This window comes from Telmatherina bonti (genome assembly GCF_933228915.1).
Source record: "Telmatherina bonti genome assembly, chromosome: 14".
NCBI classification, from domain to species: domain Eukaryota; kingdom Metazoa; phylum Chordata; class Actinopteri; order Atheriniformes; family Telmatherinidae; genus Telmatherina; species Telmatherina bonti.
In genome coordinates, this window is record NC_136612.1 from 7755286 (window position 1) to 7777389 (window position 22104).

The following is a 22104-nucleotide window of genomic DNA, read 5'->3' on the forward strand; positions in this document are numbered from 1 at the left end:
AAACATGTTTACAGTAGAAATAAACGTATTTACAGCAGAAATAAACATGTTTACAGCAGAAATAAACATGTTTACAGTATAAATAAACATGTTTACAGCTGGAATAAACATGTTTACAGCAGAAATAAACATGTTTACAGCAGGAATAAACATGTTTACAGTAGAAATAAACGTGTTTACAGCAGAAATAAACATGTTTACAGCAAGATTAAACATGTTTACAGCTGGAATAAACATGTTTACAGCAGGAATAAACATGTTTACAGCAGAAATAAACATGTTTACAGCAGAAATAAACATGTTTACAGCAGGAATAAACATGTTTACAGCCTGGTTCAAAAATCCATTTTAGGTTTAATAGGTCAGGTTTACCTTCATGACAACTGTCGGGGGAGTGAATTTTTTTTCTAACTCGCCCGTTTAAAAGTAATTTAATCTCGAAGTTCGGCATATTTAGGGGCGTGGCCTTTTGATTGACAGGTACCCGATCTCCTGCTTCAAGTCAGAAGAACGTAGAACAACCGCGGTTTTTTAACGTTAACAACGTGACTTAGCTTTAGCCCGCTTACCTCCGTTAGCTGGTTAGCTCCTGTTATCTCCTGGTTAGCTCGGTTAGCTCTTAGCTACAGAAAGCTCAGAGTTCGCTCGATGTCAATCATCCACCATGACGCTCACAGCCCCCTCTCAGCTCCACCTCTTTGCCCATATTTGTATTTTCCGGGTGAGACGACAGGCATGCCCCTGCCAAGATGGTGATGGTAGGAACCGCCCACCGAGCTTCAATTCAGCTCTTCAGAAACCTACGGGTGACGTCACGGAGGCTCCGCCCATCTTTTTATATACAGTCTATGTTTCAGTCACATCCTGCTGCATCCGGTGGTTGACAGGTCTCTGTAAGACAAGGACAGAAACATCTTTCCAGACCTGCGTGGATCACCAGTACCACTACACCAGTTTCCAAGTTATTCCTCTTAAAAAATATTTCCAAGAGTCGAGAAGAGATTTCGTCCCTGTGTGTAAAAACATTTACTAATGTCACGCAAGGCTGTTAACCTGATGTTAGCTTGAAGCTACGTAGCAATGCTAATCTAGTCTATGCTAGCACTAGATTAGTTTTAAGTCATACTTTTCACTGAGTGTGTATGAGGACTGCACATCACCATGTTTATCAGGATTTTCACATTGGAGCTGAAAACTATCAAGTGGCTGAAAGGGAACCTCAGTCTCTATGTTATTTAGCATTGACGTGGCTAGAGCTACATCATCGTTTAAACAGGAGGCTAGCAAGGATGCTAGTTAGTTTAAAAGTACAACAGCATGAAAATGTGAACAAATATATCCTGTAACCAGTCTGATTCTGCTGAGACATAAGAATGAAGAGAACAACAGATATTTCTGACTGTTTGGTGAAGGCGGACATAGATCAGGAGGAGAGACCCCAGACTTAGCATTAGCTGCCCCACAGCTCCCAACACAAAGAACCAGTCTTCCACCACCAGACAGTAAGCCGGGCATGATAACTTCTATGGATTTCTATGGATCTGATCCAGACAGGGTTGGAGAGGGGAACACTCCCCCCATAGGACGTTGTTGTTAGAGTTGTTATTTATTTTGTCACATAGAGCCAAAACTACGTCTTAAACACCGATTAAGATTATTTCCTCATGGTCTGAAAGGTTTGTGGGTCAGGGTTTCCCTCCTTTCACAGTAAATATGATGGATCAAAATATCAATTTCTTTTCCTCATACCTGACTTTATATTTTCTTAAACACGTATATGGAAATACTTAAGATACTAAAACCAGTTGGAATGTTATATATAGTTGTGGACAAACCGGCACAACTTTAATTTCCCAACTTTAGCTGTCAGTGGAATAAAGTGAAATTCACAAAAACAATTTAGAAAAGAATTAAATGGTTAATTAATTAAATTAAAATCCAGACTATGCTTTTGAATTGGGCTTTAACAGAAGAAAAAAATCATGAAGACTAAAATGTTGCTTTGTGGTGATTACGAGTTGGTGATTTCTGTAAGCAGACTTCTGCAGCTCTTCACAGGTATTCCAGACCACAGCTCATCAGCAAAGTGCCCTATATTATCATTAACATTTTATTATTATCATTTTATTATTATTATTATTATTATCATTATTATTATTATTATTATTATTATTATTATTATTATTATTTAAAACACAATTTGGAATCAGTTTGTATTCCTACTAAATTGTAGTTTAGTGGTTTTTATCAGTTTGAAGTTATTTTAGCGACTATTGTAAATTTTGCATGTTTAAATAACCCATAATTGAATCAAATAAAGACTCAAATCAAACCAATAAATGGACAGTTTTTTCCATAGCTCAAATCTGTTGTTTTGTTTTCTTTCTGTCTCTTTTTAACCTCGTCCCACTAACAGGAGCGCCATCATGCTTATATCAGTCTATGGATAACATTATGAGGAAACTGATTTCAGTTTTTTGAAGCAGAATTTAATTCTTTTAGGGCAGATGTTTGGCTAAAGACTGTTAACTCATCAGCTGGGTTTAGGTGGATTACAGTTTAATATTGCATATTTTGTAGAATATTTACCTTTCTATCCTGCAGGAAGTTAATCATATGATGAATGAAATGAAAAATATTTTATTAATATTATTAATATATTCATATAATTAAGAGAAATTCAATAAAACTGATGCTAAATATGCTAAACTCCCAATGATATTTTTTACATTTGCACAAGGTTTTTGAAGTATTGGTGTAATACTTTGTTGTCTGAATGTTAAAATCCACCAACACCATCCAGAGCTGTGTTAGGCAACTGCAGAATGATGTCTAAAGCCATGTTGTCTGTGTCTCTGCTGTGTCTGCTAGTTGGGATTATTAACTAAAGTCATAAGATAAAATATAAAATAATTTGCATTCATTTTTGAAAAAAAAGTGCCAATTATTATTATTATCATTATTATTATTATTATTATTATTATTATTATTATTATTATTATTATTATTATTATTATTATTATATTTTTTATTATTACTATTATTTTATTTTGATTTTTATTTTTGTCATTATTTTATTATTATTATCATAATTGTTATCAATATTATTATTATTTATTTTGTTATTATTATTATTATTATTATTATTATTATTATTATTATTATTATTATTAACAGCAATAATGTGGTAGGCTGATGCATGCCTGCATCACTTTTACCTTTGTATCTGAATGTAGAGCAATCAGTCTTTTGTGACTTGCTCGCGCCCCCTCATACACGCGCGCGCTCGCACATTGCGCGTGTCCGTGGGGCCAGTCATCCTGTAATGGCTGCCACTGCTCATTGTTCACATCCTCTTTTGTCTTCAGCGCCATTTTGACTCTGCAGAAGGAGGAGCAGCTGCTTAGCATCCCAGCTAACCCTGCTAACCTGGAAAGCTGCAGCTTCACAGGACCATGATAGATCCTTTTCAGCCTGAAACCTCCAGCAGCTGCTCTCCTGCCAAAATTTACTCACTAAAATAAAAATTAAAATTATACTCTGAATCTTTGATAAATTTACATGTAAAGAAGATAAAAATGTATTAATCATATGTTTAATTTCCTCAGATGATCCTGAAGAAAAGTCATAGAGAGCCACTGTTATTTTAGACAATAGGAATTAATATGTTAGCTCGTGAGAAAATATCATTTCATGTACAGACTAAATCGTTTAGGAGAAAAGATGAACGATTTCTTTTTTTATTGGCTCCGGGACATTAGAAAAAAATAATGGGAATTTAGCCTGTTTGGAATAACCTTTTATAGACTTGACTCCTCGTGAAACCATAAATATTTATGATCCACGAATAAAAGATAATTATAAAAGAGCCTTCACAAATGTAGCCGTAAAATTATGAATGTATGAAACAGAACATGGAGCACCTTGTAAATGCTTGTTATTTATTATCATTATTATTATTATCCCGCTATGAAAATATATGTACAATAAATAATTTGGACTTTTACTATTAAAGAATCTGAATAAATAGACTAAGGTGTAGAGATCAGCAGGGTTTTCCAGGCGTCGTGCTTCGCTGGGAGGATGAATCCACTTCAGTTTGGCTTTTTCTGAGCAGTTCCAGTTTTCTGTGACCAGTTCCTGAGACGTTTTTAAGGATCCACGAAGCTGCAGCAGAACAGACTCCAGGAAACAAATCCACACTCTGACAAGTCCAGTCCATTTAGCAAAAATCCTTCCGAGAAAATTAAACTCTAATAAATAAAATAAAATTTGCACCAAGAGAAAAAAAAAAAATCATCGTTTAAAAGAGAAAAAGTGAAAAAAAAAAAGCTGCTTCCTCTCATGTCTGAAAGAAAAACGGTCTCTAGTCAGCTAAATTACACGTTCAAGAAGAAAGGAAATGAATATTTATTTGAAAGAAAACTTGTTGTCATTCATACATGTTTCAGGAATGTTTCCGAGTCGCTTGGGCCGCTCGGGAGCGCGCTTCTCTTTTCTCTTCTCCTCTTTTCTTCTCTTCTTCTCTCCAGTCAGCGAACTAAAGCTTCCTCTCAGAAGTTGAGGTGTTGCAGGTCTATGGTGCACAGTGTGCTTGTGAACAAGTCGAAGTCCTCCTCGGAGAAGTCCACCGGGCTGTCCAGGGAGCTCTGCAGGCTGGGGGACAGGCAGGCGTCCTCGGGGAAGAAGGTCAGGTCTGGCAGCGCGGAGGAGGATGAGGAGGAGTCCCGCTGCTCCGAGGCTCCCTCTCCGGGCTGGATCAGGTCTGAGGTGTCAGCGGAGTTTGTCAGCATGAATGCCGGCTGGGATTGATGAGCCGGGGCAGAGTCAAAGGAGCCAGATGTCCTGGGCAGCAGTGGGCGTTCGGGAAGGCTCAAACCGCCTTCCTCCTCCGCCGTGGGCTGTGCTTTGTCCACGCTGTCCGCAGCTAGAGCCGTGGAAACAGCGATGGAGGGTGGATTGTCGCCCCCGTGTTCGTCCTCCGTGGTGTCCCCGGTCCCAGATCCTTCCAGAGGCTGGCTGGAGTAGGGAGACGACGCGTCCGCGCCTTCCAGCGGCTCAAAGCCCGCAGAGTGCGGACTCCCTCCGCCACCGTCCCGGTGGTGCGTGGTCTGGCGTTTGTGTTTCATCCTCCGGTTCTGGAACCAGACTTTAACCTGTCTCTCTGTTAGATCCAGAAGAGCGGCGATCTCCACCCTCCTGGGTCGGCACAGGTATTTGTTGAAGTGGAACTCCTTCTCCAGCTCCAGCAGCTGCGTGTTGGTGTAGGCCGTGCGCAAGCGGCGGGACCCGGCTCCTCCAGCATCCAGACCGGCCTGGACCGGGTCTGCACGGAGACACAGAGGCATTTGTTACATTCCATAAACTTCATTTTATATTTTTCCTTTACATTTGAAATTCACTTTTATTTTATGAGAAACAAAACAAGAAAAAAAGAAAAAAAAACGGAAATGAAGAAATGAAAGATTTTCCTCAAACACACAGAACTAATTCTGTTTGACATGGATTTTTGGTTTTAAAGTTAAAATTAAATATATATATATATATATATATATATATATATATATATATATATATATATATATATATATATATATATATATATTTAATTATATATATATATAATTTATATATATATATATATATATATATATATATATATATATATATATATATATATATATATATATATATATATAATGTGTGTGTGTGTGTGTGTATGTGTGTGTGTAGTGAAAAAAATCTAAAGTGAGTAGGAGGAACAAAGCAGCTACAGATGATGAGGATGATGTTTTATCAGTGGAAATGTGGAAAATGTGAAAAAAAATTGTGGATCTCCTGAATTTTTTTTTTTTTTTTTTTTTTTACTGAAATGAAAAAATAGGAAGTTTTTCCAAACATGGAGAGGAGAAATAAACATTGTAAATTAATTAGATCACACTTTTATACAAGGATGGAAGAAGAAATAGATAGATAGATAGATAAATAAATAGACAGATAAACAAACAAATAAATAAATAAATCAAATTAAATAAATAAAAAATAAATATATAAATAAAAACTAAAATATATAAATAAATCTTTTTAAGGTGGGGGCAGACAAGGAGAGAAAATAAAAAATACAGTAAATGTGAGAGGAAGAAAACAAATGAGTCCGAGAAAATCTGATTGTGTTTGTTGTATGACTGGAGACACAGCTCTCCCCACCCCCACTCCCACTCCCACTCCACCCCACGTAGCCACTCTCTTTGCCTGGTTCTGTCCCTCTCCGCCTTCCAGCCCTGCAGCCAGAGATCTGGGTCACGGTGAGGAGACATATGAAGCTACTGCTGAGAAATAACTCTTAAATCCTGCTTTAAGTGTGCCGAGCACTGCAGCATAATGCAGTGGTCTGGATATGGCTTCCCTGTTCACAGCATCACAGCACTGCACAATGCAAGCACACGCACGTGCACACGCGCACATAGATGCATGCTGACTGGGGAAAAAAGACAATGTCATCTGCTGAAACCCATGCAGTTAAAAACTAGCTGTTTTCTTCCTACATATGAAACGAACTCAAAGTGCAAAGTGAACATGACACACGCTCCACACCCATCCACCACGCGCACACGTGCACACTGGTCCCTGCGTCCTAACACACCGACCTGTGGGGGACTCAATGCCCGCTGAAGCATACCCAGAAGCGTTTGGAGAGGGGAAGGATGGGGCCGGGCTGATGGTGGATCCCCCACCGCTGGAGCTGCCCCCGGGCTTCGGACTCTTTTTGGACGATTTCTTTTCCTTCATCCAGGGGAACTCGTGTGCCAGCGGACCGAGCAGGGCAGCCGGGGCTGGGGCCTGGCCGGGCGGGCAGGACTGCTGGGCGGCTCGGTGCTGCGTCTGGTGGCCATTAGTGGCGGAGGCTCTCCGGTTCTGCGGGCTCCCAGCTGCTGGTTTCGGCTGGCTGGCTGTGCAGGGGCTGAGGCTGGGGATGGTGTGCTCGAAGGGAGGCGGAATTACTGTCGACTCCTTGATTGATGAAGTTTGAAATGACTCCAGGACGGCGGGGAAGGATGTCAGGCACTCTGCGAGGGACGGCTGGCTGTTTATAAACCCGATCTCCCTCTCAAATTCAAAATTCATAGCTCCTTCATGCCGGTCCCCCCCCCAACCTGCGACAGCCCCGAACAATCCTTTCTGCACAATAAATTAAAAAAATAAATAAAAGGTGCAGATAAAAACATACAAGCACTGTCACATGCGCGCGCACGCGTACACCATATGGCTTGTGAGGAATAAAAACATGGAGAAAGTGAAGGCAGCAGTTTTCAGCTCCTGGCCGCAGTGGCGTAAAAACGGTGGCTAAATCATAATTGTGTATATTGGTTATATTACAGGCTGGGGATCTGGGAAGGCTGGGAAGGCTAAACTGGGGAGCTGTGGGGCGAAATTGCAGCGGATTCCTGGTCACGTGACCCGCCGCATCCAATCAGCGGCCTAGGCCTCGCGGCTGAGACGTCTGTGGGAAGTTGTATTATTATTTTTTCCGCCAAATGCAGAAGGAAAGAGGGGCTGTGTAGCTTTGTTCCCCCCTAACAGGGGGTAATGGTGAGAAGAAAGAAGGAGCCGGTCGCCATGTGCGCCGTGTGGGCGGCAGGTCGGCGCATCCCGGCCTCTCCAAGCTGCACACAAAAGACTACTGGACATTTTCTCCTGTCCTCTGTGTGATGTAATGGCGGGGAACATTAGGGAAACGGAGCTAGCCAGCGCCGTTTACAATATGTCTCCTCCTGGAAAAAAAAAACAGTTTGCAGCTCATTAATCTTAAGAAATGTGACAAAGTCTGAAAGCCCCAAAAGTCCGACCCAGAAAAGTTTAAGATGCGCATCAGACCAGGAGGAGAGGGCTTAGGAGCTCCACTCTGCTGTAAAACACATGGAGGAGACTTAGAGGGGAAGCTGTTCGTGTGTAAGTCCTTCATTTCTGTCTTTTCTCCTCATGTTTAGCAGCGTGGACGTGTGCGCGTGGGAGATCCTCCAGAGCCTCCTGGTTCAGGTTTATCTGAGCCTGAAGCAGGACTGCAGCCTCTCCTGGCCTGCTGCTCTCTCCCCTCTCCTCTCATGCTGTCCGGTAGAAACGTGCGTTCACGTGAAGAGTTCACAGCGAGGTCGTGCACGAGCTGGGGAGGGAAGGGAGAAACTCGAGCCTTCTCTTCTTCCTCCTGATAAAAAGCTCATTCTAGGCCTGCAGCAGTAATAAGATGAATGCTAACAGTGAGGGTGCACCGAGCTGCACGCGGGGATGTTTACAGATGGAGGATATTCTGGGGAAGACCAGGACCAGGAGAGACCCCAGACCGGATCATCAATCTTCCCTCCTTCCAGCGTCTGACAGCAGCTCCTCCAGCTTCCCGCCTGCTCTGCTGGTAGAGCAGCTAGGCTGCTGGATTATTAAACTTATTCCCAGTTTAACCAATTTATTAAACTTATTCCCAGTTTAACCAGTTAAATCTGACCAGCTCTTCTCCAGTTACCCCCCCCCCCCCCCCCCCCCCTCTCTGTTTATCTGGCTCCAAAAAAAGGCAAAAATGCAGAAATGTGTGTGGGAGTGGGGCCATTGAACGCAGCAGAAAAACAGGGCACTGAGTAGGCAGAAGCTGCGTGGACACACACACACACACACACACACACCAAGCTGCAGCTTCACATTACCGCGCGCACAACTGCTCCTTTTTACTTTATAACTTTTATTTTTAATTTTATTTTTTCTTCAAACATTTAGTTTAATGGCCTGAAACATTCTGGACTTCACTGGGACCTCTGGTGGAAAGCTGGGACTTGTGGGAGTCACGGAGCACGCGCAGCCGCAGAGCACGTTTACGTTTTATTTTATTTTATTTTATTTTATTTTATTTTATTTTATTTTATTTTATTTTATTCCATTTGAAATGTTTTTACAGATATTTTGAAGTGAAGATTAGGAAATTCAGAGTTAGATAATAATAATAATAATAATAATAATAATAATAATAATAATGTAAATGTGACGCAACAACACATTAGAGTCTAGAATCAGATTATTTTTCTCTTATTTGGACCAATCTGGTTCTTTCTGCAGGGAAACTGGTTGCTACATGATGCTGCAGACACTCCTGTTCCGTTTATCTATAAGTTACTTTAATTTCACAACATCAGTCGGTCCGCGCACCTTTGGGTGAGCGCGCGCGCGCGCTATGGAAACAGATCTAGAAATGTTCTGCAGAGAAACCGAGCTCTCCATCTGCTTTTATGAGGCAATAAATTAGATCCAGTCTCTGCTCATTGGTGTTTTTATTGTCTGTTAGTCCAGAGGAGATGTAAAAGGAAGTATGGTCATTATTTATGGGATTCTGATTTATGCCTCAGCTTTTATGTTGTCTGAGCACGCGCGCCACAGAGAGGGGAGAAAGTGAGAGAGTTGAGGGCTCAGAGTAAAACACCACATGAATGGACCAAAGACTTTTTCTTTCCTCTGCTTACATATATATATCTATATATCTATATATATATATATATATATATATATATATATATATATATATATATATATATATATATATATATATATATATATAGATATAGATATATACATATATACATTTATTTTATTTTATTTTTTTTATTTTATTTTTTTTTCCATTTATGTCTGAAAGAGAAAAGTTATTTGACTCCCATTTAAGTTTTGTTTATTATTTTAAGCCTGACCCGTCTTGTTGTGACACTGATACCAGATTTTGGCAGCAGATCTGATTGATTGTTGGATTTAAGTGACTGCCTGATTCTGACCTTTGACCTGCTTTACTCATGACAGTAATGTCAGAGTTTGGGACATTTTTCTGTTTCTGTAACATAAAAGCTAAAAGTCCTCAGGTTGCCGAACATATTTAAGCTTTCCGTTAAAGTTAAGCTCATTTTCTTTAACTTCTATCCTCATGTTGGTACCATGAGATGTTTAATTCCAGCTGTTGTGACTGGTACATCTGTCTAAAGCAGGAGGGATGCAACATGTCAACTCTTTTCAGCTTTAGTCTTTTAAAAAATGATGATTGGTCTGAATAACATAAAGTTTTATTAAAGAATTGTTTGACATACAACTCTCTCAACAATGAATGAAAAAAAGATCTACAAATAACAAAGAAAGATTCTGTTTTCCACCAGAAAAACTTCCGCTCTCCAGCTAATGGTTTGTCTCTATTTTTGGACTATGCACGGATGGGTCACCAGTCCCAACACTTGACTTTTTTTTCCCTGTACAAGCCAAGACATTTATGTACAAGGGTCATTATAGGAACATAAAAACTACTTATTTTCCTCTAAAAAACATGAACTAAAAAATGCAACTTCAGTACAATGGACAAGAGGAAACACATTTTTTCAGAACAGGTAAATACTAAAAAAGTACAGTATTTTTTTTCCTCAATATAAATACATGAAGGATAAATAATATTAATACAAAAAAGAAAGTCTTTTTAAACTGGCTATAACAAATAAATATTTATATATGAATGTTCACTTGAACACACATTGGCGAAAGGCGCTTTGATTGGAAGGCCTTCCGTCCTCAAAATAAGATTTTATTCTTTTTTTTTTTTAACCTTTTTACCATCAAAATGTAAACTCTAAGTGCAACAATGATGCCCAGATGTAAAAAGCATTTGTGTAAAACATTAACTTTTAAAAACAACTCCTGAACATGAGCGAGTTCAGAGGAGATCCTCCACTGAACACTTGGCTGGGTGGGGGAGGGGCCCTGCAGCTTGGACCAAACCAAACAGTTGTTTTAAAAATCTGTTGTACACATTTGCTCAGATCTCTGGGTCATGCATTTTGTTTAAATATATACCCTGTTTCCACGTTAAAAAATCAAGACAAGTAAAACAATAAAAAAACTGGACTTTTACACATTGTTGTCCTCCCGTGTGACAGAGAGCGAGAGAGCGGGGGGAGGAGGGGGGGGGGGGGGGGGGGGGGGGGGGGGGGTGGATGACTTATCAAAACGCAAATAAATAGTTCTCTTCTCTCTTATTATTTACCCTGTTTCAAAGATGTGCCAAAATGAAGAGTGTGTGTGCTCGGACATGTCACCGTGTTCTGGCTGCAGATCCACATGGACGGAGGTTGTGGTGCTGCAGGATAACTAGGTCAGCACACGTCGCTGCCAGAGAGCGAGATTCTCAGCTTATATCTTCTTAAACCCTGTTACTGTAATGGCATGTACGTCTAGAGATGAGCAGCTCTGTGTGTGTGTGTGTGTGTGTGTGTGTGTGTGTGTGTGTGTGTTGAGAGGGTGTGGGTTAGTAATGACTGGGTCAGGACGGAGACAGGTTCTGCAGGAAGCCAAATGAGACAGAGAATAAAAGGCCGTCCAGTGGTTTTTATGTGCTTCATGAAACAGAGGAAGATCCAGCTCCACCTACGTGTTTCTGTTCAGAGATGAAGCTGATGGAGCTGATGGAGGTGATGGAGCTGATGGAGCTGATGGAGGTGATGGAGCTGATAGAGGTGATGGAGCTGATGGAGGTGATGGAGGTGATGGAGGTGATGGAGCTGATGGAGCTGATGGAGGTGATGGAGCTGATGGAGCTGATGGAGGTGATGGAGGTGATGGAGCTGATGGAGCTGATGGAGGTGATGGAGCTGATGGAGCTGATGGAGGTGATGGAGCTGATGGAGGTGATGGAGGTGATGGAGCTGATGGAGGTGATGGAGCTGATGGAGCTGATGGAGGTGATGGAGCTGATGGAGCTGATGGAGGTGATGGAGCTGATGGAGGTGATGGAGGTGATGGAGCTGATGGAGGTGATGGAGTTGATGGAGCTGATGGAGGTGATGGAGGTGATGGAGGTGATGGAGGTGATGGAGCTGATGGAGGTGATGGAGGTGATGGAGCTGATGGAGGTGATGGAGGTGATGGAGTTGATGGAGCTGATGGAGTTGATGGAGCTGATGGAGCTGATGGAGGTGATGGAGCTGATGGAGGTGATGGAGGTGATGGAGGTGATGGAGGTGATGGAGGTGATGGAGCTGATGGAGCTGATGGAGGTGATGGAGCTGATAGAGGTGATGGAGCTGATGGAGGTGATGGAGGTGATGGAGGTGATGGAGCTGATGGAGCTGATGGAGGTGATGGAGCTGATGGAGCTGATGGAGGTGATGGAGGTGATGGAGCTGATGGAGCTGATGGAGGTGATGGAGCTGATGGAGCTGATGGAGGTGATGGAGCTGATGGAGGTGATGGAGGTGATGGAGCTGATGGAGGTGATGGAGCTGATGGAGCTGATGGAGGTGATGGAGCTGATGGAGCTGATGGAGGTGATGGAGCTGATGGAGGTGATGGAGGTGATGGAGCTGATGGAGGTGATGGAGTTGATGGAGCTGATGGAGGTGATGGAGGTGATGGAGGTGATGGAGGTGATGGAGCTGATGGAGGTGATGGAGGTGATGGAGCTGATGGAGGTGATGGAGGTGATGGAGTTGATGGAGCTGATGGAGTTGATGGAGCTGATGGAGCTGATGGAGGTGATGGAGCTGATGGAGGTGATGGAGGTGATGGAGCTGATGGAGTTGATGGAGCTGATGGAGCTGATGGAGGTGATGGAGCTGATGGAGGTGATGGAGGTGATGGAGCTGATGGAGCTGATGGAGGTGATGGAGGTGATGGAGCTGATGGAGCTGATGGAGCTGATGGAGGTGATGGAGGTGATGGAGCTGATGGAGCTGATGGAGCTGATGGAGGTGATGGAGGTGATGGAGCTGATGGAGTTGATGGAGCTGATGGAGCTGATGGAGCTGATGGAGTTGATGGAGCTGATGGAGCTGATGGAGGTGATGGAGGTGATGGAGCTGATGGAGCTGATGGAGGTGATGGAGCTGATGGAGCTGATGGAGGTGATGGAGCTGATGGAGGTGATGGAGCTGATGGAGCTGATGGAGGTGATGGAGCTGATGGAGCTGATGGAGCTGATGGAGGTGATGGAGGTGATGGAGCTGATGGAGGTGATGGAGGTGATGGAGGTGATGGAGCTGATGGAGCTGATGGAGGTGATGGAGCTGATGGAGTTGATGGAGCTGATGGAGCTGATGGAGGTGATGGAGTTGATGGAGGTGATGGAGCTGATGGAGCTGATGGAGGTGATGGAGGTGATGGAGCTGATGGAGGTGATGGAGGTGATGGAGCTGATGGAGCTGATGGAGGTGATGGAGCTGATGGAGTTGATGGAGGTGATGGAGCTGATGGAGTTGATGGAGCTGATGGAGCTGATGGAGGTGATGGAGCTGATGGAGGTGATGGAGCTGATGGAGCTGATGGAGGTGATGGAGTTGATGGAGGTGATGGAGGTGATGGAGCTGATGGAGCTGATGGAGGTGATGGAGCTGATGGAGGTGATGGAGCTGATGGAGCTGATGGAGGTGATGGAGCTGATGGAGGTGATGGAGCTGATGGAGTTGATGGAGCTGATGGAGGTGATGGAGGTGATGGAGCTGATGGAGCTGATGGAGCTGATGGAGGTGATGGAGGTGATGGAGCTGATGGAGCTGATGGAGGTGATGGAGCTGATGGAGCTGATGGAGGTGATGGAGGTGATGGAGCTGATGGAGCTGATGGAGGTGATGGAGCTGATGGAGCTGATGGAGGTGATGGAGGTGATGGAGGTGATGGAGCTGATGGAGCTGATGGAGCTGATGGAGGTGATGGAGCTGATGGAGAGGCCTCCTGCTGACAGCACCGCGCTGCCTGCAGGACCGCAGCGCAGCCTAATAAATCCAACCACCTCGTTAACTGCACATTAAAATCTCAACTACTTCACTTATCAGGCCGGAGAGCTGTGGGTGTGGACGTGTCTTCAGGGGAAATTTTACCATCAAAGAAGAAATTTAAACCCCTCAGTAACTCCACGAGGGCGATTATGGGCTGTTTTCATACATGCTAGCTGTACTGTTGCAATTTGCTTCAGCAACAGAAGAGCCGTCAGGAAACGATGCTTATAAATCCACAGAAAGGGATGATTAGCTACTAATTCTGAAACACAGACACGTGTTTTACAGCTAATATTGGATTTCTCTGTGATTTCTGTGTCTGATTGCGTTGATGCTGACTGTAAACACTGAGAGGTGGATGTTAACTAAAAGGTGGAGAAAGACGTGTCAGATAAATGTTTTATAAGTGAGCAGAGCTGATGGGGGGGGTTATCTCAGTGAAATGTGGAGCTGGAAACAGACCGATGCTGTCTCTATGAGGGGGTGAAACATAAAAGTGGCTCTTGGTGGCTGCTGATGGGAACAAACCACTGGATGGCTGTTGTCTGTCCTGTGTTGAGACCCCCGCTGTCACACGGCAGCGATGGCGCCCCCCCGTGAGTTAGTCTGTTAGTGAGTCGTGTTACTTGTTCTGCGACGTCTTCTTTTTTCCTACATTGTCACTTTGTTCCAAACCTGCTACAGGTGCGTGAGCTTGGGTGCTTCTTGGATTCTGCCCTGAGTTGAAGTGTGGTGCGCCGACAGCTCAGTGTAAGTCGGGTGTGTTGGCGGGTCACAGGGACCCTGGGGGCCCCCTCCACCCACATGGTGCTGGTTGGTGGCGGACATGGGCCCTGCGCCATTGTAGTCCATGGTTTGGTGGTGGGTTTGCGTGGGGCCGAGGTGGTTCAGCCCATACATGGAGGGCCCCGAGCCGGGCATGGGCTCCACGTAGCTACCGCTCCCAACGTAGACTGGACTGGCCTGCATGTTGGTTGGCGTCCCGTAGCCAGTGTTGTTGGCCTGGACTAGGCTGTGGTGGGGATGGGGATCACTGTAGTCTGGATCTGGGGCACCATACTTCTGGGGGGGGCAGCCCTTCATGGAAACATTGGAATAGGCCGCAGACATCGAGTAAGACACTCCTTGGTGAATCTTTCCAAAGGATGGCGGAGACGGGGTGTCGTAGGCTGGGCCCCCTCCTCCACCTCCTCCTCCCATGGGGTGCATCGAGTTCAGGAAGCTGGCGGAAGACTGCATGGGCAGAGGAGGAGAGCCTGTCGGTGATGGCCCCCCGGAGCTGGAACTCAAACCCTTGGCCTTCTGGTCTTTCTTGTACTTCATCCGCCTGTTCTGAAACCAGATTTTGATCTGGCGTTCCGACAGGTTGAGCAGGTTGGCCATCTCCACGCGCCGCGGCCGGCACAGGTAGCGGTTAAAGTGGAACTCCTTCTCCAGCTCCACCAGCTGGGCGCTGGTGTACGCCGTACGAGCTCGCTTCGATGACGCCGAGGAGCCACCGGTCGGACTTTTCTCCCCGCTGCTGCCGCTCTCAGCTCCTCCTGATACTGAGGACAGAAGAGAAAACAAAAAGCTGAGAAAATCACTGAATGCGTTTGGAAATTAGACTTTAGAAAAGGGATGAAATTTGTTTCTATTAGGAAAAATAGGAAATGATAATTAAGAAGTAAAATGATGAGTAGATAAAAGTTGATTGAGGCAGAGATGTAAGGAAAACTCCACGCAGCCAGGCTGCATGCTGGAGGAAATTGAAAGCATTCAGGTTCTTAATAAAGCAGAAGGGGGTACGGGCAGGCTGCCTGAATTATCCCTTGATATTAGTTGTCAACACTTCATAACAGAAGCAGTTATTAAAAGACAAAGACCCTGGTGCTGGCCGAGAACACGAAATTGCATCAAGGCTGTAAAGACAAACGCCCCAAAGCAAGAGCAGCGTCAGTAGCAGGAGGAAGGCCTCTAACTTCAATCAGCTCAATGAAAAAATCCCATTTCTCATCTCATTTACTTCACTCTGACTTCTGGTCCAACCAAACGCTTCAACTGGGAAGGCTTTCAGAAAATCAGATCCTGGTAAACAGGATGGATTTTTGACTTTCATACAATTATTTCTATGACATCATTTGATTTCATTGATGCTTTTAGTGGACACGTCATCTTACACTAGCAGAAACCTGCAACCTCTTGGTTTATTGATAAAACAACTGATAATTGGGAATATCTCCTAGGAAACGAGTGGTCACCATTGTGTCGCATAGTCCTCGACAGGTTTTAGATGTTCCCCTGCTCCACCACACCTTGTTCAACACCAACAGATCCAACAGCTCCTGCTCAGCAACTCGTTACTTTCAATCAGGTGTGTTGGAGCAGTGAAACATCTAAAACCTGCAGGACTGTGGCTCTTAAAAACCAGGGTCCCCCACCACTGCCACAGAGTCTGGCAACCTAAAACCCATGTGCCTTGGAACTTTAAGGGCTCAGATTAAAGGTTTGACTGATGTGTTGTCTGCCACAATGAATATGCAATATCGTGTGTTCACACACTGTTTTGTGTGTGTTGGAAGGATAAAATGTAAACACGTTAATTTAGCAGCCACACAGTGATCGATCCAACCTGAGAGCAATAATGCCAATAGAAAATGTGTCTATATTCTCATCTGTCTTAGAACTTTAAGGGCCAGACTACAGAAGATTTGTGTGCACTACAACGTCTGAAAACTCACTGGACACAAAAAATATTGTCAATGGAACATTTTATAACTTTTTTAATATATATTTTTAAACCTTTAATTTCCTTTGTTTTAATTTTCCCCTTTCATATTATTTCATTTTCTGTAAAGAACTTTAGGTTACTCTTATGCATTTGTTAAAGTGCTATAGAATTAAATGGACTTTAAATATAAATGAGAAGCGATAACACATGATGTACACTACAAGGTGGGGATATTCCGCTTTTTGTCTGATGTCAGAATGAAGCTAAAATCTAAAAGCTTTGCAACTGAACCTTATTTGAATTTGTCCAAACTTCTACATACAACCAGCCGTTCAATTTTTATTCCACAACATGCCGTTCTCCAACAAGATGATGAACCACAAATAACTAAAAGAAGCGTATGAATTATGGATGGAGCACTAAATATTCTGGTTTAGCATTAGCTTGTATCTAAACAGTCCTTTTCATTATCCTCTTCATCATCCTGTTCACATTTAGACATCATCAAGTCTACAAAACACACGACGAGTTATTGATATATTTTATATTGTGGTGTAGCCACTACTTTTAGTTTCTGTAAATAGCTTTAGATGGAGGAATTATCATTACGACTCTGAAATGTTCTAAATTCATGATAAAGCATCTGTGTTGCATCAAGTTTAATTATTTTCTGTGGATTTCACCTGAAGGTTGAACATCCTGAGCTGGTTAGCAGTGTTTAAATGTTCTTTAGGGTCAACTCTATATACGTAGCAAACCAACACATGAATATGTGCCGACAGTATGACGGAAGTGTCGTTTCTATTGGGTATAAAAGCACATTCAGACGTCAGCCCTAACATTCAAACAGCTACAACAGCTGTTGTGTTATTTGTTTGGTCCTTTCTGTGAGTTTACTCTGTCATATGAGTCATGTTTAAAATCTTGGTTTCCTCTGTGAAATACAGGACTGTATTACACAGATATGAACTGTATACAGTTCATATCTTTTATGTTATTCTTTAAAATATAGAAACAAAGTTTTGTTTGTTGTTGGGAAGAGCTTAAAGCTGTTTTAATCCATGTTTTTCATACAATGATTCTGACCAAAGCTAACAAGATAACGTTACAACATATGGCCACCCCACACTCACTTATGTCCACGCATGGCCACCCCATTACAGATGACCTGGATACACCCCTGTGTGACCTTTTAAAAGCTGCTAAATCTGGAATAAATGCACTAATGTCAAACATTCAGTTCACTCAGAGAACTGAATGGGATGAGAGCTGCAGGTAAAGACAGACTACATTCAGACCACCTGAATTACATGACAGAAAGTCTAACACAATACGACTGTTTGTTTGTTTAATATGCATAGAGATTACATTCTGTCCTGATTTTAGCACATTTAACATCATCATGATGTGATTAAGATGCAATGTGTCATTATATGACAAATCGTACAGCATGCTAACTTCTTTTCTTTGTTTCATGAACAGGAGACGGGTGATGACATGAAGCAAGAGCCGGCGACTTGTCGACTTATCTTTTATATTTGTTGTAATAGTTTTACTTCTAGACTTTTCTCTTATTTTTAAGAAAATTCTCAGGATTAATCAGAATATCTACATTTACAGGATGGTTTAGAAAAGTTACTGCAGCTTTTGCATCTTAATTCTGATGGACCACGGCTACTGTTGTAAAAATCCTCAGCAATAAGTTCCCATCTCAACATTTATGAGATGTGAGATTGTTATGCGTCAGATTGGTGCTTAAATTACACTTTTTCATGTAGAATTGGATCGTTTTTTCTCAAGCTACATGTTCATCTATCAATAGCGATGTATTAAAAACAGGTCAGAGATTATCTGACCATCCTATAGTAAATACTAACCTAAAGAAACACACATAACCCTGCCTCTCGCCCAGTGATGGCCGGGATGGACTCCAGCTTCCCAACGACCTTAACTGGACGAAGCGGTTGGGAAAATGAATGAAGAAACGCCTAAATGTCCGGGAGACACAGGTCAAAGGTGGAGCAGGAAGTCTGATATGGTATGATTTGGTTGTGATCTGATTATCTGTCTTCATCGTATCGAGAAAAGTTCAGACAACCTGAGAACTTTTCTCCAGTTCTGACCTGATTAACGATCTGATCCAGTAAAATCAGAGGTCTGAATCTGGGATCATATCTCTTCATCTCGCTGGGTGCTGAAAGATGTCTGCTGTTTATTTACACGGACAAAGATGAGGACATTTATCTCAAACCTCCATCATATTCTGCATAAATGATGTGAAATCAGTCCACAGATAACTGAAATCATTTAGACTCATTATCTCCATTCAGTTGAAACCATGTCACTCATCAGCAGATATTCAGCTCAGACTCAAACATTTCATCACATCGAAGCACCTTTCACTTATTTAAATACCTGCTTGTTGCTGTAAAAAGCTTCTCTAATGATATTTATCTTCCTCCTGCTAGCATCCTGCTTACAGCAGCGTTGTGTGAAATGAAGACGAAGGAAAAGCAAAAGGAGTGAAGGGAACAGCGGAGGAGAAATCCCTCCAGGAGCAAGGAGACGAGAAGGATGAGGAGAATGTCCACAGATGCGAGGCGGTGCTAATAAACCGTGTTCCTGTCTGATACGCAACGTCCCTGCTTATCGTTAGGATGAGGATATGACTCGTCCTGCATGCAGAAATGTTTCAGTGTGAAGCAGGAGTCTGAGGAGATCCCTTCCACCTCTGCATGCTGGTGAGAACATCTCCAGCGGGACTGCAGCTTCTATTAACACACTTCTGTGTGAAGTCCAGATGTTTCTGCATACGCTGAAGCTGCAATAGCAACACCGTGCAGACCCGCTTCCTTTTACTCAACGATCAACAGCAGTTTGTGAAGGAACAACATAGTTTGATGTTCTTCCTCTGAGCTGGTCGACTGGTCAGAATGTTGAGGTGCTAAGTCCTCCGGTTGGCGACGTGTGGGTGTTGGAGGTTTACAGGTGCTTTCACCTCTGACATATTTCATCACCGGTTTTTAACGTTTCCCACTCTGAGTCAGGATGAGATGAGCTGTGGTTTTAGGTTCTAACCAGAAGATTTAACCAGGCAGATTTTTCCTAACTGCTTGGACTGAGAGACGAACGCTTCTTCACGCTGACGACGTGTCAGATTCTCCTGCCTGATGAGATTTCCACTGATGAGAAACCTTCTAATCCACAAGGAATCAGAGTGGAGAGATGAGAGGAGGATGAGACTGATAGGAGGAGAAAAGGAGGCGAGTGAAAGAAGAGAAGAGGAGGAAGAGTTTGTTGTTCTGGGCGGACAGACAAACGGACGGATGGAGAGACAGATGGATGGACAGACAGACGGACGGACGGACAGACAGACAGACGGACAGACAGACAGACGGACGGAGAGACAGACGGACGGACGGAGAGACAAACGGACAGACAGACGGACGGACGGACGGACAGAGAGACGGACGGACGGACGGACAGAGAGAGACGGACAGACAGACAAACAGACAGACGGACAGACAGACGGACAGACAGCGAGACAGACAGACGGACGGATGGAGAGACAGATGGATGGACAGACAGACGGACAGAGAGACAGACAGACAGACGGACGGACGGACGGACAGAGAGACAGACAGACAGACAAACAGACAGACGGACAGACAGACGGAGAGTTAAAAAGATGGTCCCACACACCATTTCCAGAGTTGTTGCTGGGTGAGGAGTTTTTCTGTTTGGTGGTTTGCCGACACTCCTTCATCCAGGGGAAGATCTGCTTGGCCAGGGTCGGGTTGGGTGGCAGTGAAGAAGAGGACGAAGAGGAAGATGATGTGGACGAGGAAGAATTTGATGACTTATTGGGGCCTGATTTGGACACTGCAGAGGACCCAGCGCTGCCCCCCGGCTGCTGAGCTGTGCCATTACCGTTGCTCGGGTTGGGGGGCAGGGGGGGGGACACCTGGGAGACAGGGTGGTGCTCAGGCGGCAGACTGGGCCTCATACAGCTGCCATTCAGCTCCTTGGTCTTGGCTAGCTGCTGCTGCTGGTGGCCTCCGCTGCTGCCAAGTGACTGTAAAGAGCAGGCAGATCGCTGGTACGAGTCCACATCCAGATGGGTTGCTGACTGGAAGGCGGGCTGGTGGTGGGACACTGGAACCGGGGCGTCGTAGCCACCAAAGCCATTGGCTGCAGCTGCTGCCCCCTGCACCTGGTAGGACGAGTAGCCACCAAACAGCGTTGCCGAGTTGTCGTAGTATGTTGTCTTCTGCATTTCTGAGAGAGGTGGCAGCGTCTTGTTTTGCTCCGGTCCTTACTGAAAGCCACTGCCGGAAGACCATTTGGTACCAGAGGTCACGTGACGGTGTCTCTGCAACGGTCCCCTGCAATGTGACCTGAAAGGTTAGAAGAGACAGAATGAAGAAATGACAGACTTAAATCCATCTTCCTCCTCTGAAAGCACCATGACATGAATAGAAACCTCTGCTTTTCTCTCCTCATCACCTTCCCCTCCCCCATCCCTCAGAGCTCCTGCACAGCCAGCAGATGCTGTGGTGGAGGGAGCACAAGGAGGGCAAACTGTATGCTCTGTCTGCACATGCACGCTTATTCATGGCCCATTTTCACAGAAACGTCCCCCACTTTCATTCCTATTTCACCATAATAATCCTTCACATAGCAGCAGTGGTTTAATTATAATACAGTGTTTTATATCTATATCAACAGTAGTTGTGATTATTATTCATCTGCAGCCTTTTTACACATAAAACATGAGCTCATTGAGAAGTTTCACTTTGCAATAAAATTCTGTGCCTCACTTAAATATTTAAAATATTATATCATACATTTTCTGCCTGTTAAATATGTATTTGTTATATTTTTCTGCATCATTTCTGCTGATATTTATTCAGTGCTTTGCATACTGTTGTCTTAAAGAGGTAGTAAACAGGAATGAAGCATCAGCCCTCCACTGCACCAGCCTGGTAGTTCCCTGATTATTTATCTGATCTCTGTTCGTTGTTTAGCAGGTGGGAGGAAATCCGACGGATGCGGGGTAACAACAACAACAACAACAACAACAACAACAACAGAGAAAACGCGACGCTTTCTTAACGGCGGCAGTGAAATAAACGAATAAAAAATAACTAAAGCATTTTACCATAGATAGATAGATAGATAGATAGATAGAATTTTGGGAGTAAAAACAGCAGACTAAATCGCATTTTGACGCACAATCTGACGCAGACGCTGCGGAAGGCCCGCGCCAGCAGGCCGGTTTGAGGCGCGAGCGATCCGCTGCTTTTCATTTGTTGTTGGAGATAAAAACCAGAGGAAAAAAAAAAACACTTTGGTAGAAAAAACTTCTCTGTTTTTAGACACAAACTGGACCCAAAACTAGCTGCGTAACTGGTGGCCAGTACGTCAACTTCGGTGTCACGAAAAGTAAATAAAAACAGAAGCTTGCAGATAATAACAGTAACCAGCTGGAGCCATTCAGTTCCTCCGCCTGAAGGAACTCCATTTGTGTACGCGTAGTTATTTATTTATTTATATTTATTTTATTATTTATTGATTGATTGATTATACATATTTATTCTACTATTTATTTATTTA

The 22104-nt window shown here is 43.5% G+C and overlaps 2 protein-coding genes across 2 annotated transcripts; both read right to left on the reverse strand.

Annotated features, from left to right (window-relative positions):
• Positions 1–4553: 4553 nt before the first annotated feature.
• On the reverse strand, positions 4554–7125 carry hoxb2a (homeobox B2a; the record flags this gene model as incomplete). Its single annotated transcript, XM_079253371.1, has 2 exons — positions 4554–5326; positions 6648–7125. 2 exons carry the CDS (start codon positions 7123–7125, stop codon positions 4554–4556), a joined length of 1251 nt encoding a protein of 416 aa, XP_079109497.1.
• Positions 7126–14133: 7008 nt separating this feature from the next.
• Positions 14134–20764, reverse strand: hoxb3a (homeobox B3a; the record flags this gene model as incomplete). The annotated part of the gene is made up of 2 exons (XM_079252506.1): positions 14134–15325; positions 20191–20764. The coding sequence occupies 2 exons, from the start codon at positions 20762–20764 to the stop codon at positions 14457–14459; spliced, it is 1443 nt and encodes a 480-aa protein (XP_079108632.1). The 3' UTR covers positions 14134–14456.
• Positions 20765–22104: the final 1340 nt, after the last annotated feature.